We start from the raw sequence: 16091 nt of genomic DNA on the forward strand, positions 1-16091 counted from the left end.
CTGTAGATTTGTGAAGATCCAAGCTCTGACACACTGCTACACCTGTAGATTTGTGAAGGTCCAAGCTCTGACACACTGCTACACCTGTAGACTTGTGGAGATCCAAGCTCAGACACACTGCCACACCTGTAGACATGTGAAGATCCAAGCTCAGACACACTGCTACACCTGTAGACTTGTGAAGGTCCAAGCTCAGACACAATCTACACCTGTTGACTCGTTACACTGTTACATCTGATTATACCTAACATAGACAGCGTTATAGTAACACGGCTCCCAATGATCTGTCATGAATTTGTTGGACAGACTGAGGGATTCTGAAAAATAGCGTTGTAGAGTCGACTCACGAAGCTGGCAGCTCTGGTCTACTGCAACATCCGATTGTCAACTCAAGTAGATTGCAGCTCTGGTCTACTGCTACACCCGATTGTCAACTCAAGTAGATGGCTGCTCCGGTCTACTGCTACTCCAGACTGTCAACTCAAGTAGATTGCAGCTCTGGTCTACTGCTACACCCGACTGTCAACTCAAGTAGATGGCAGCTCTGGTGTACTGCTACACCCGACTGTCAACTCAAGTAGATTGCAGCTCTGGTCTACTGCTACACCCGACTGTCATCTCAAGTAGATGGCAGCTCTGGTGTACTGCTACACCTGATTGTCAACTCAAGTGGATGGAAGCTTCGACCTGTAGATGTAAGTCTAGAAGATTGTTTAGTGGAAAACTCGCGGAAAAGTCTCGCCCACCCTATCTTTAGCCAATCAGGAAACATTAGTCGGCTCGTAGGCGTGTCCTAATTGTTTTTAGACTTACATTAAGGCAAATAGATTGGGTCCTCACAAATGATGGTGAAGAAATTATCATAGATTAAATGACCTGATTTGACCATGAACTGTTCTCCAGTGTGGTAAAGTGAGAAAACTGAACACGGCTTTTGTGTTGTGAAAATAACAAAATTCGTCAGTTCGAAAGACAAGAGATTCCAGTCACATTCGTTGTTCTACAAGACAATCACAAGATTCAAATTACAATAACTACCTTAGTTTGAAACAGCTGATTAGGCGGCGGCATCACAACAGAATGTATTAATGTGACGTCACCATTAGCTTCACCATGAGCTTGGTGACGTTGTAATCGTGGTGTTCGGATTGAAACTAATCATGCAATTCTGGTGCTATTTTCTCTAGGGGGAAACACTCAATGTTTGCTTTCATCTAATCTATGTGAATACAGTATGTGTAAAATACAATGTTTGCATATACCCCGCTACAAAATCGAATTACCAGTGACAGAGATGCATGCCACATCAAGTAAAAAGTGATAATCGAGTGTTCTTTACACCCAGAGTAAGGTGACCACGTGTCACCCGCACCACTGATTACGTAGTGATAACACAGTAAATGTATACTTGTAGCTCACGCCAGCAATCCAGTAGCAGAACACGTGGTGATACACTGAGCGGCACACGTACACATCCGTCTAACGGACAGGGACTTCTCAAAGGATTTTGTACACTTCTGAAGATGACCACTTTTAAATACCTTGCCTGGTTGCTTACATGTACCTCCCTGGTCTACTTTAGTAACTGCCAGGACAGCATTGCGTATGTTATAGAGAGACTGGAACAGTTTGAGGAGGAACTGTTTCATAACAAGGATGATATGAACCGTATGGAAAAAAGGATATTAAATATCATAAATGGCGCAAAGACGTCACTGAGGGCTGAGTTAAAGGAAAACATAGGGGATAAAGTGAGAGAAGCCATGGCCGAGATTCTACAAGGAGAGTCTCTTCAAGACATGGTGGAAAGTCAGGTTGTCTCTGAATTGCGGCATCTAAAACAGGGCTACCATCAGATGAAGAGGCAGATGCATCATGTCTCCAAAGAACTCAAAGACTTGCAGGACGAGACGAGCGTATTTCATGAAACTGTCCTGAAGGAGGCACGGGTTGGGAATCGAGACAACTCAAGTGACGTCTGTGTAAGAGACAAACATAGACTGGAAATAGAACTACAGAAGTGTGAGGTTACCACTGCTGATCTCAAGGCTGCCATCAAGCGCTCAATGACATTGAATGAGACGTGTCAGTTCCCAAAACAAAAACAGAAAACAACGTTTACTGTACATGATGCTTCCCCAGCAACTCAAAATGATACCTCTACATCCGGGTCACCTGGGTTGACAACGTTCATGACGACACCAAGGCTACCTGTGTCTACAACGTCAGTGACCACACAAAGACGACAAGAGGAGAGAAGTAGGATTCTGATTGCTCCACGTTGGTCAAGCACCAAGCATCAGTTCCGTCAACTCAACATTCACAATAACTCCCTCAGTGTCTATCCGTATCTCACCATGAATTATCTGTTGCCTATGTAGCGAAGACAAGGAAACTTCTGATTGGAAAGGCTCGTAAGATCGTATCATCTGCCCTTGATACAAGTCACGTGACAGTTCTCAGAGAAGGTGTACAGACATATGGTATGGCAGTGGATGAAGATCGGGACATTGTGTTTATGACAACAGACTTCCCACGACATTCAATTAGCCGCATGTCTACACAGGGGAAAGACTTTACAACCATCGTTAACTTGTCCAACTACGGAAATTGGCCAAGCGGAATTACACTTGACAATAAGCGAAAGAAGACATATGCCAGTAATGGCGGGAAACTGTTCATGGTGACATATGATGGTCAAGGTCTGGCAACATTAGCCACAGGAAGTGGCATGTATGCTGTGACTCTAGATCAGACAGCTGGTGTATTGTATTATAACAATGATAAGAAACTGATGAAGATGACCGTGTCCAATAATGTGAGTACAGAGGTGACCACTCTCACCGCTAGACCCTGCAACATGAGACTGTATAGAGGCACCATCTACTACGGCGGCTGTGGTTCTCCAATTGTAGGCGCAGTTGATGTGACATATAACACTTTAGAATATACTCTCAAGTCAGTAGGCATGGAGGGGGTTAATCATGTGCATCTATGTTTGATTCCCTGAATTCAATAATGGCTATTCTAACATGAATTTGTAAAATATTAGATTTGGATCATTCAGCCAGAGATTTCAAATCACAATAGCCACCTCTGATTGAAACAGATCTAAACCATTACCGGTTGGCATTTTGAAATAATGATAAATTTATGTTCAATTTCGGTTACTCCTATATTTAAACTGAAGAGGTTCGATTATTCAAAGCACGTGGTACAATAGATGTTGCAATAGATGAAGGAAAACAATAGAAATCGCAAGGCTTGCTTCCTTTAAATTATGGGTGCGACCTTTATGTTAGCTTATGAAAAGCATAATAATGTAAATACACATCATTATACTCAGTCTACAGGGTAAAAAGGTGAGAGTCCACTTGCGTTTCCTTAATTCAGACTGAAAACCCACTCAAAACACCAAACTCAACAATGCCGATTCACACACACACACACACACACACACGCACGCACGCACACATACACAATAACATACACACACGCACACACACATAGACAATAACACACACATACACACACACACACACACGCGCGCGCGCGCGCACATGCGTGTTTAGCTTTCTGATTAATTGCACTTCCAGTTCTCAAATAAAATATTACTACTGACTTTAGCTTGAAGGAAAACCGCTTTTGGAAGTCATAAAATTATGTGTCTGATGTGGTTTTCAATCCATTATTACCATGAATAATTCGTAAGCTATTCACCTCAACGCCACGTGAGTCCCCTGGCTCAAGTGCTCTAGTTGCCATATAATTAAGGACAGGATCATTGCTTGCTCGCGTAAATCACCACATTTGTTTGTGTCCAGTAGTTTTCTGTATCTGCTGCACGTAAGTAGCCTGTCAGTTTATGTACACGGTATGAGTTTAAAGTCTTTGATCTGCTGAACCTAAAGCTCAGCTATGTGTGACGATCTCACCGGAACAATAACATCATAGATAATCCCCTTGATGCAGCACACACGGTGGTCCTCAGACCCACAACACTTAACAACATGTGTGAACTTGGCAATGGGAATGGCAGGATGGTTCTGTGCTTGAAAGCATATGGTACAATGTATTATACACTCAGGGTCATTAGCCAGAATAATATTGTTTATGTCCTGTAAGTCATGCTGCCAATGCATTGCCTAATTATTTGTATAATTGTTGTTACACATGCATGGTGTCATGTTCACAGGCAATGAACATAGGTGTACATGCAGCCTATCTCATTCCGTGAAGGAAAAACTTGAATGAATGTTAACATTTCTCGTAATGTCTACCATCAAAGCTAAACAGTTGGAAATGAGCATGTGTTGTAAGATATATAAATTAAGGTTTGCTAATTCAATTCAACCTCCCGAAGAAGAGAGGAGTAAAGTTTGAGGCAATGTATTCTTGCTGTAGTTTCACAGGAACTTATCACATACCGTGTGATGAAACCCTATCGAATGGGATCAAGGGCATGTTTGCCCAATTCTGCACATTTTACAATGGCCATGAGAACAAAGGCCTCGTCCCTGGAACAAAGTGTTGTGTTTCAGTAACATGTGCCCCTTGCATAGTGTCCAAGATGTGGTACAGCAAGACCTTCACCTCATGCACACATTGGCAAGTCGGACGGGGACAGCGGAAGTAATTACTGAATGTCTTCCTGTACTTTGTGTTTCTTTATCATGACGAATGTGTATATTCTAGATTCCACTTGAATAGATTCCCACAAATAAACCACAGAAAGGTTGACACAAATTGTGCTGTTTTCGTACGAAACAAAACTCCTTTTGATACCAATTCGTTTGTCTCTTAACTTGCCAACACATGTTGTACAACCTTCCTGAAGGAGTGAACTCTGGCATCATCAACACCTCTAGGAACTCCTGCTTACGGCACTCTTTTTAGTCCATCATGGCAAGATGGAGTTCTATTTTCTCTGCCTGTCATCTTAATTATACTTACCAGTTCACGTTTTCTGCTGATTCTTTAAACACAAGACAAGACATTCCTGTCATCATTCGGAATATTCACCAATATACGTAATGTTTACTTTGAAAATAATGCTTCTCAAATCATTAGTGCTATTCGGGGACTGTGACAACCGATAAAAAACATTTGCCACTTATAAATACGAGCGTCGTCAGAAGGAGTGAGTTGAGGGAGAAGCGACTGAGAAAGATCTTTCACCCAATTGTGCTTTAGTGGTAAATTTAAAAACCCATTTGATCGGCAGAGAGTAGATTGCAACTAGGCTTGTGAACTGAAAATAGAGTTTAACATATTGTGGATACTGTGGATCATGAATGATGTTGAACTTTATCCGTTGTTTAGATGGCAGCCAATGAAGACTTTACAGTATGGGTTTGATGTATTCTTCACATGCTGCAATTGGGTAACAAACCATTGTTAGGCACCGTTTGTCTCCCTCTGATTATTATGACTTTAAAAAACGTCATGCATTTCTAGGTTTAAATAAAAACGAACAACATATCACGTTTTCATGGAGGCGTTTTGACTAGAGTTTGCAGCCATTTTAATGTGTGGTCATTTTGAGCTGTTACCGCCATTGATACTTTTGTATAGTTGAAGACACACTGCGTTAGATACGTCTAACAGGCGAATAGTCACACGTTAGTAACACTGCTAATAACTTCTCAGTAGTAATTCAACATACAACAGACATGATCTAAATACACAGAGGTATTAAATCTTGACACAGCCATACATTGCCAGGGCTTCAACCTTGATAGCTCAAACGACATTGGTTCAAACTAGTAGTTGCTTACCAAGCTTCTGTCTTCACAGCTGGACAACGACTCCGATCTTTGAACTTGTAGTGGGGACATCGACGGTTGTGCGAACCAAGTTCGGGAATTTTCTCATTTGAAATAAATATAGCATAAGCTGTATATAAGTCAATATATATAAGTCAAGCGTGGACGGGCCATTCACCCCAAGCGTCCAGCCAAGGCTCTAAGTTTGTTTGTTAACAAACTTTAGTCCGATGCTACCGATTAGCATTACATGAGTTATAAGACCATCATGTGGTTATTTAGTCACCACCTTAAAGGTACATAAGCCATACAATTACAAGGGGTGGTCCCTCTTGTCGGGCTTTTGTTGACGGAATAGTTTGTTTTTCTCTCAATCATTGTCTTAAGGCATACTGGAATAACGTGCACCACTGTACGTTACATAAAGAAGAATTGAGGTTACTAAAATATTCAAATTATGCTTGCAAATATATTTTGGAATAACGGAGACTGTGGTGTCATCTTTTGTGTCACAATGAGCCGTGTGATGAAGTAATAGTGGGGTGTTCCCTGGAACTAAACAATGCAAGACGAGCGTTGTTTTCTTTAGGGGTGACCACTTAATGGTTGAATGCTTCTTATACATGTGAGTAAAACACAAGTAAAATTCAACGTTTGATTATATACTACGACGTACCTAAATCACCAATAATAGCGATCCATGTACATGCTAAATCAGGTAAATAGTGATAACCGAGTATTCTTTACACCCAGGAGATGGTCTGCATGTTTGACCTGCAACACTGATTACGTAGTGATAACCCAGTAAATGTATACTTGTACCTTCCACCAACTTATCTGACGCAGACCACGTTGTGTCATACCGAAGGGTACACGTGCACATCACTCTAACGGACAAGGGCAGCTTACAGTATAGTGTACAGTGCCAAAGATGGCCGAGTTTAAACACCTTTCATGGTTGCTGATATGGACTTACCTGATCTGTGTTTGTAACTGCCAGGACAGTATTGTGTCTGTCATACAGAGACTGGAGCAGTTTGAGGAGGATCTGTTTCATAACAAGGAGGACATGATCAATATGGAGAAAAGGATACGAAATATAATAGTTGATTCAAAGACAGCATTGAGGGCTGAATTAAGAGAAAACATACGTGATCAGGTGAGAGAAGCCATGGCCGAGATTCTACAAGGAGAGTCTCTTCGAGACATGGTGGAAAGTCAGGTTGTCTCTGAATTGCGGCATCTAAAACAGGGTTACCATCAGATGAAGAGGCAGATGCATCATGTCTCCAATGAACTCAAAGACTTCCAGGACGAGACGAGCGTATTTCATGAAGCTGTCCTGAAGAAGGCACGGGTTGGGAATCGAGACAACTCAAGTGACGTCTGTGTCAGAGACAAACGTAGACTGGAAATGGAACTACAGAAGTGTGAGGTTACCACTGCTGATCTCAAGGCTGACATCAAGCGCTTAATGACATTGAATGAGACGTGTCAGTTCCCAAAACAAAAACAGAAAACAACGTTTACTGTACATGATGCTTCCCCAGCAACTCAAAATGATACGCCTACATCCGGGCCACCTGGGTTGACAACGTTAATGACGACACCAAGGCTACCTGTGTCTACAACGTCAGTGACCACACAAAGACGACAAGAGGAGAGAAGTCGGATTCTGATTGCTCCACGTTGGTCAAAGGTCCTGCATCAGTTCCGTCAACTCAACATTCACAGCAACTCCCTCAGTGTCTATCAGTATCTCACCATGAAGAATGTGGTATCTGTTGCCTATATAGCGAAGACAAGGAAACTTCTGATTGGACTTTACAATCCTAGTAAGATCGTATCATCTGCCCTTGATACAAGTCACGTGACAGTACTAAGAGAAGGTGTACAGACATATGGTATGGCAGTGGATGAAGATCGGGACATTGTGTTTATGACAACAGAATTCCCACGAACTTCAATCAGCCGCATGTCTACACAGGGGAAAGACTTTACTGCCATCATTGACTTATCCAAGTACAGAGGCATTCCAAGGCAACTAACTCTTGACACAAGGAGAAAGAGGATATATGGGTGTAATGGCGAGAAACTGTTCATGGTAACATATGATGGTCAAGGCCTGGCAACATTAGCCACAGGAAGTGTCATGTTTGCTGTAACCCTAGATCAGACAGCTGGTGTGTTGTATTATAACAATGATGAGAAACTGATGAAGATGACCGTGTCCAATAATGTGAGTACAGAGGTGACCACACTGACCACTATACCCTGGAACATGAGACTGTATAGAGGCACCATCTACTACAGTGGCCTTTCTTCTCCAATTGTAGGCGCAGTTAATGTGTCATATAACACTTATATAACACCATATACTCTTAAGTCAGTAGGCATGGATGGAGTTAGTCGTATTCTTCTGTGTTTGGTTCCCTGAATTCTATTAAGATATTCTTCAAAGAATTTGAAAATATTCGATTATGATTGGTCAATCAAAAACTTCAAGTCACATAACCACCTCTGATTGAAACAGTTGATATAATGGCTGCCTACCCTCGGAAGTAAATATTTATAAAACAAAACTTCTTTCTGAATCATCGTCGGTAGGCATTTTGAAATAATGAGATAAAAACACATATACTTACAATGCATACTTTCGGTTAATACAATTTTCAAAGTATGTGTGATAATAAATGTTCGAAGGAAAACACGATATGTATCGACAAAAAGTGTATTTCAAGTTTTGAGGACGACAACTCTTACTCTACTACAGTGGATTTTGTTCTCCGATTGTCGGTGCAGTTGATGTGACACATAACATTTCAGCATATACTCTCAAGTCATTAAGCATGGATGGAGTTGATTATTAGGGCTCTGAGTCGAAAGGCTTGAAGCCCTATTGTAATCGGCCGATTTATTTATTATTATTCCGCCGATTTTGGTACCAGAGCCAGCAAAATAAGTTCTAGATACGACAAAATTCCCAAGGCCGTAGGCTCAAAGACCAAGGGCAGACAGCTGAAAAACAAGTAATTTTGTTAACTATATTTTGCCCTATTGCTCCAAAACCGCTTCTCCGATTACTTTTAAACTTTGCATGTGTCTGCTGCTAGGGGTGCTTGACATTATTTGTTCTTTGACTTAGGTCATTGGTTACTTGGTTTGGCAGCCATATTGGATTCAAAGTTTTCACAGTTTTTTTTGGTACCTGTCTTCAAATCCTATCTCCTCTGAATCCATTGCATGAAATGCATTCAAACCCTCTGAGAATTGTCTCCATACACAACAGAATAAATTGTCTTAACCGAGTTTGGATATGTTTTTTAGTTGCGCCTATATTAGATTTTGATTTTGATGATGTTTTTCACCGAAATTTTACTTTAAAGATCATATCTTGTAAGGTTGTTGACAGTAACTATTGCAAGTTTACATGAGTGAGTATGAATCCAGTCCTTTTAAACGAGTAATATTTCTACATTTTCGGATTGGTGGTATAAATTATATTTCACTGTGTTTACCCACTTGATGTGAAAGTGAAGTCACCTTGTCTTCAATACTAATAATATAATGTATTAAATTACATGGTCAATAATTTGCCTGCAATCTTAGTAATATTAATTATGTTATATCCATTAATATTTTGGCTTAAATTGGGCATTCATTCTGGGTAGCCTCAGGTGGTTTACCTAGGGGGTGTTTTGACATTGGCCGCTGTTAAAGTGACTTTCACCTCACGTCAGATGGGATGTATGTATCCTGTGGTGGAAAGGATGTGATGATTATATTGGGGGATTATTAGTTGATATAATTTCTGTAAATAATCATTGGGGCTGTGTCTTTATTCATGTACATATGCTGTTTTGTTGTCAACTATGTGTTTGCATTATCTTTCACAATATTGTTTTCTCCTATAAGTATTATCATCACATCACGAATATCACTTGGGTTATTGTTAATTCTTTAAAATATATTTTATATGTTTCTGTCTGCACTGCCTGGGCACCATCATCGCAAGCCATACCTTTTGATTTTGTTTAAGGTGTCTCCATGGCTGTGCAGCCAGGATTTGCACCCTGTAACTTAATACTTCAATACACCATCATTACTGTCTTTTTGTGTTGTGTCATCTTTGACTAGAATACTTCGCGCCTTTAGCACGCTTGCCCATCCCTTTCCGTGAGACGATACTGTTACGTAACCGTAGTATTTGCACATGTCCTACATGTAGAAAAACAACAACTGTGCCTTGGACCCCTATATAGGAGGAAGCAACTGTCCAGAAATGGGTGTCTGTGGATGCGGTGGTCGTCTTCTTGATGGCAAAGCCGACAGGTTGGAAAATCAACATCCCCTCCCTTATTTCGTGTCAACACCCTTTTTGAACTTTGAACTATCCCTTTATGCGGTGACGCTTCATTATCGATATTTGACGAGCATTTAGTCACCACTTCCACTGTCACTGTTACTCCAGCCTTCTGAAGGCGTCAGGAACAATTTGGACACGTGCAGCATTTGTTCATATCCATAGTCCCCTCACTACTTGCTTCCATGGCCATTAAAAGACCTTTCTGGTTTCTCCTTAAAAGAAGTCGACATCAATATAATTCTCTTCCTTAATCACATATAGCACACAAACATTTATGACAATCTCCAACCATACTTGGCGGCGTATTTGTTCATGGTGCCCTTGTCAAAGTATGTAATTGTTATAAACAAATCACTCATCATCCACGTAATTAAAATATCCAGTACAGCCACAGCCGTCGTTGTAAATACATACCACTGCCACTTCAGCTTCAAATGATTGCGGTAAGGTATTACAATCTTCGTTGTTGACCTGCCCTGCTCTATTTCAATATGCCTTGTTTGGAATCACATGTTTTTGATTTAATGGAAATAAAATCACATGTCAAGAGAAATTTTTGTGTGAAATAAGCCAACGATATTATTCATTTGGACGTCTGTCGGTTCATACTATATCATGAAATTCTAAGTCATTTCTAAAGTTCAAAGGTACGTTTCACATTATTTCATGATTCACAATACACACAACCTCCTAGACCCGCCATATTTACAGCCCTTCTTTGTTGAGTGTGGTGGACATTGAGAGTGAAGAGTGAGTGAGTGAGTGAGTGATTTTACGCCGCTTTTAGCAATATTCCAACAACATCACGGCGGGGGACATCAGAAATGGGCTTCACACATTGTACCCATGTCGGGAATCGAACCCGGGACTTCGGCGTGACGAGCTAACGCTTTTACCACTAGGCTACCCGACCGCCCCGAGTGTGAAGAAACAATGACAGTGGTTTCAGACAATATAGTGACAATATTGATATATTCTTGTAACTAAACCCACATCGTTTATCTGCATATATCTTTGTATGCGTGTGAGGGAATATGGTTTCACGCCTGGTAGCAGTGATCAGAAGAGAAATCCGGCTTCACACCAGGAATGGGAACAATGTATTGCGCCCATGTGGGGAATCAAACCCGGACCTTCGATGTGGCGAGCATACCCTTTAACCACAAGACTGTGTGTATATATAGAAGCATGTGTCTATTTATCTACAAGTCATTGGTTGTCATCTTTAACACTGCGCAATAGAACTACTGTCTTTCTTTGTGACTGTGACAGTAACACGGGATCTTGGGTGTATAGGGTTGAACAGTGTGACTGTTATCAGATTACACAATGACATATGTCATTAGTGACGTCGATTGATCTGTACCAATCTGTAAAAATCTAGGGCAGTAACATAGCGATGTGGCTCCTATCTACAAGGGGGATAGTGCAGCTCAATTACTCCTGTGATTTCAGTTTACATATCAGACAGTAATTTCCCACTAGATATTGTACTTGATACGGTGTCATTACAGTAGAGACCAATATACAGAAACATCTGCTATTAATCCCCCCGTCATGTGTAGATTCAGAGGAACACCGATCTATGATCTGCATCCATCCAGCTTAGCTTGTCCAGCACAAAACAGTCATAGAATTGCCTTGAAAATGATTTTTGCATAATCCGTATAGTCCGTATAACGTTGAGATGGATTTGGAGATAATCAATGTTACTAAAATCAGATGCTAGTTCTCGCTGCCGCTAAACAAAGATCTGAGGACATCCCATTACGGGTCACGTCAGACTGACCTTTGGCAAACTCTGACCGACCAATGGAATTACTGACAAGAAGTCGACATTAGTTAATCAGAGGGCAGCTTTCTCGTGCTTAAACGGCACGAATTTCAAATTGGCGCTTCGAAACATATTTTGACAAATTCTCGCTTAAAAATTTGAAACCTGAACGAAATTACGTTCTAGAATGGCTAATATATGGTCTAGATTGAATAGATTCAGTCGTTAAGCCCGTAACTATCGTTCGGAATACCCCGTTTTAACGTTTTCGAGGCTGCATGATTAGAAATCACATTCCGACTGTCACTCTCATGATCTGGTAAGCGACGCTCTGATTGCTCGGATGAAAGGTCGTTCTGACGTGACCCCTAATGGGATGTCTTCAGATCTTTGTTAGCGGTAGCGAGAACTAAGATCTGATTTTAATGAGATTGGTGGATAATTGAAGTCATACGGAAACGTTTCGACTGTATCTGTCATTTGTTTTTCAACCGTCGGACAAAACGCTTGAGATTTGGAATATCACTTTTTTCCTCGTTCATTCTGAAAAGGTGAACTGTTCATCTGCGATTATTCTGCACGACGGTGATAACTCGCATGGGCAGGTACGACATGTTTTCGAGTTTTACCGACCGCAGATATGCGCGGGGAATCATGGCTTTTCAAAAGAAAATGTAAAACAGCTGTCATTTTTTAACACAGAATCTCTCTCATGGCATTTAAAAACATTGTTGATGAATTTCAACTGTTCGTGTAACCGTAAGAGCTCGCATAATGTAGAAAATAAACTGTGTTCTACAAAAGCTCACTTCATACAGCTTCGCCAGTTGCCAATTTAGGATGGTGGAATAAAATCGTTGATCATGAACAATAAACGTATAATTATAACTATTTATGGCCCACATGTCTGAAATGTCGCCTTGAACTACACAGAGCTCTCCACAGTAGTGAGTGAGTGAGTGAGTTGGGTTTAACGCCGCTTTTCAAAGTATTCCAGCTATATAATGGCGCTTCATGAGGGAGGAAAACCCGATGTGATGCAGGTTTCAGACGTTTACCACTTTGGCGAAAGCCACGACTACGGATATGATGCTGACAAACATTATCGGGGCGAACCGGAATTCAAATCCACAGTAAATTATTCCCATAGACTGTACAACATGTCGACATATGAGTATGTTCGTATGAAGCTGGGCGCCTCCGGGACACCAGGACACCGGGGAAGCAGGACAGTGTGATGTGTGATGATGATTGTGATGAAACAATATTTACTCTGTTGCAGATAACCTTGTGTCAATATTGAAACTATGAGGTGTTGCCGAGTGCAATCGCTTTGTCAGTTGAGCTATGTTAATATCGTTGGTATCCGCAGATATGCGCTTATGGAATATTATTGCTTGTTGGTTGTTTAACGCGCCGCACTCTGCACTAGTCCAGCTATATGACGACATTAACGTTGTTATCGTTATGTTATCAACACCTAAAGACACAAGTGACAGGGTGCGGTGACATCCCCCTGCTGTGACAGACAGCTACCGACAACCCTTGTCCCCTCGTAAAGAGAGTGAAAAACATCTGACTAAAGCAGACAGAGTGACATGGATCCGGCTGCAGAGAACTGATACACATCTTCACGTGTGCCCCATGTGTTTGATATGGACATTTGTATCGTGTGCCTTGTGCCTCGTGTAAGCTATTCCCTATTCAAATCAGATATAAACTTCGGTGAAAACATTTGCCAATGCCAACGCGGAGTTTTTTAAATGGAGGGGTGTATTTTCTTATTTGGCATTTCGCGTAATTTGTGGAAAAAAAGATAACCAAATGAGTCATATTTCTGTTATAAGTGTATTTCGAATGTATAAATATTTAGTATGCTCCAGAAAGTGGGGTTCACATCCCTCCTACCGCAGCCACACCCTGGGATCTGCGTTTGGTAGGCTGAATCCCTCCTGTACATTATCCCCCGGAATGTGGATAGAGGCGGTCAGTAGCAAGACGTGAGACAGACATAAAAGTTCAACCTTCCAGGCGAAGATTGGTTCATCGAACTGTTATCGATACAAATTAAGCTGCAATAGGCACGAGCAGGTGTCAATCAATATCAATCATCATGCGGTGATTTACCAGCAGAACAGTGACGTCACAGCCGTCGCAAAACGTGGTTGATATTACGTGAACTTCCTTCTCCCTGGTAACTCAACAACGCCACCCTGCGGCCATGTATTCAAATAACCCGTCTGATTCTACCACAGTCTCGGGAGAACCTCGAGCTCGGCTCACGACTCCGGATGGAGGACCGGATAGGACCCGAGGCCAGCATGAAGTAGTGTATGTGATTCCATATGTTTCATACGTGCTCACATCCGTCTTGTATTATGTAATCAGAGGTGTTTATTCGTGTTTACGAGCTATTTATTGCATGGGTGGGCCATTATTAATGACACGAGAACACAGGGCCATCTACTAGGGGTAGTCAGTGCTGCGAGGTTGTTTAATACAGTACTTGTGGTTGTGAACACAGGTTCCTGAAAGGTCAATCTAATCACCCAAGGGGTGTTACCTTGACGGTTTAGTGTGTCATTGTACCCCAGTGGTGGACCTGGCTGGTTTAGTGTGTCGTCATACCCCAGTGGTGTGACCTGGCTGGTTTAGTGTGTCAACGTACCCCAGTGCTGGACCTGGCTGGTTTAGTGTGTCATCGTACCCCAGTGGTGGACCTGGCTGGTTTAGTGTGTCTACAGGGTAAAAAGGTGAGAGTCCACTTGCGTTTCCTTAATTCAGACTGAAAACCCACTCAAAACACCAAACTCAACAATGCCGATTCACACACACACACACACACACACACACACACACACACACACACACACACACACACACACACACACACACACACACACATAGACAATAACACACACATACACACACATACACACACACACACACACACACGCGCGCGCGCGCACATGCGTGTTTAGCTTTCTGATTAATGGCACTTCCAGTTCTCAAATAAAATATTACTACTGACTTTAGCTTGAAGGAAAACCGCTTTTGGAAGTCATAAAATTATGTGTCTGATGTGGTTTTCAATCCATTATTACCATGAATAATTCGTAAGCTATTCACCTCAACGCCACGTGAGTCCCCTGGCTCAAGTGCTCTAGTTGCCATATAATTAAGGACAGGATCATTGCTTGCTCGCGTAAATCACCACATTTGTTTGTGTCCAGTAGTTTTCTCTATCTGCTGCACGTAAGTAGCCTGTCAGTTTATGTACACGGTATGAGTTTAAAGTCTTTGATCTGCTGAACCTAAAGCTCAGCTATGTGTGACGATCCCACCGGAACAATGACATCATAAGTAATCCCCTTGATGCAGCACACACGGTGGTCCTCAGACCCACAACACTTAACAACATGTGTGAACTTGGCAATGGGAATGGCAGGATGGTTCTGTGCTTGAAAGCATATGGTACAATGTATTATACACTCAGGGTCATTAGCCAGAATAATATTGTTTATGTCCTGTAAGTCATGCTGCCAATGCATTGCCTAATTATTTGTATAATTGTTGTTACACATGCATGGTGTCATGTTCACAGGCAATGAACATAGGTGTACATGCAGCCTATCTCATTCCGTGAAGGAAAAACTTGAATGAATGTTAACATTTCTCGTAATGTCTACCATCAAAGCTAAACAGTTGGAAATGAGCATGTGTTGTAAGATACATAAATGAAGGTTTGCTAATTCAATTCAACCTCCCGAAGAAGAGAGGAGTAAAGCTTGAGGCAATGTATTCTTGCTGTAGTTTCACAGGAACTTATCACATACCGTGTGATGAAACCCTATCGAATGGGATCAAGGGCATGTTTGCCCAATTCTGCACATTTTACGATGGCCATGAGAACAAAGGCCTCGTCCCTGGAACAAAGTGTTGTGTTTCAGTAACTTGTGCCCCTTGCATAGTGTCCAAGATGTGGTACAGCAAGACCTTCACCTCATGGACACATTGGCAAGTCAGACGGGGACAGCGGAAGTAATTACTGAATGTCTTCCTGTACTTTGTGTTTCTTTATCATGACGAATGTGTATATTCTAGATTCCACTTGAATAGATTCCCACAAATAAACCACAGAAAGGTTGACACAAATTGTGCTGTTTTCGTACGAAACAAAACTCCT

The 16091-nt window shown here is 41.5% G+C and overlaps 1 protein-coding gene across 1 annotated transcript; it reads left to right on the forward strand.

The window, feature by feature from the left end:
* Nucleotides 1-1433: 1433 nt before the first annotated feature.
* LOC125380053 lies at nucleotides 1434-14756 on the forward strand. Its single transcript, XM_048396176.1, has 2 exons — nucleotides 1434-3362; nucleotides 14659-14756. Exon 1 carries the CDS (start codon nucleotides 1524-1526, stop codon nucleotides 2379-2381), a length of 858 nt encoding a protein of 285 aa, XP_048252133.1. The 5' UTR covers nucleotides 1434-1523; the 3' UTR covers nucleotides 2382-3362; nucleotides 14659-14756.
* The last annotated feature ends 1335 nt before the right edge of the window (nucleotides 14757-16091 follow it).

Source organism: Haliotis rufescens, unplaced genomic scaffold (assembly GCF_023055435.1).
Source record: "Haliotis rufescens isolate VD_foot unplaced genomic scaffold, xgHalRufe1.0.p SCAF_15, whole genome shotgun sequence".
Classification (NCBI taxonomy): domain Eukaryota; kingdom Metazoa; phylum Mollusca; class Gastropoda; order Lepetellida; family Haliotidae; genus Haliotis; species Haliotis rufescens.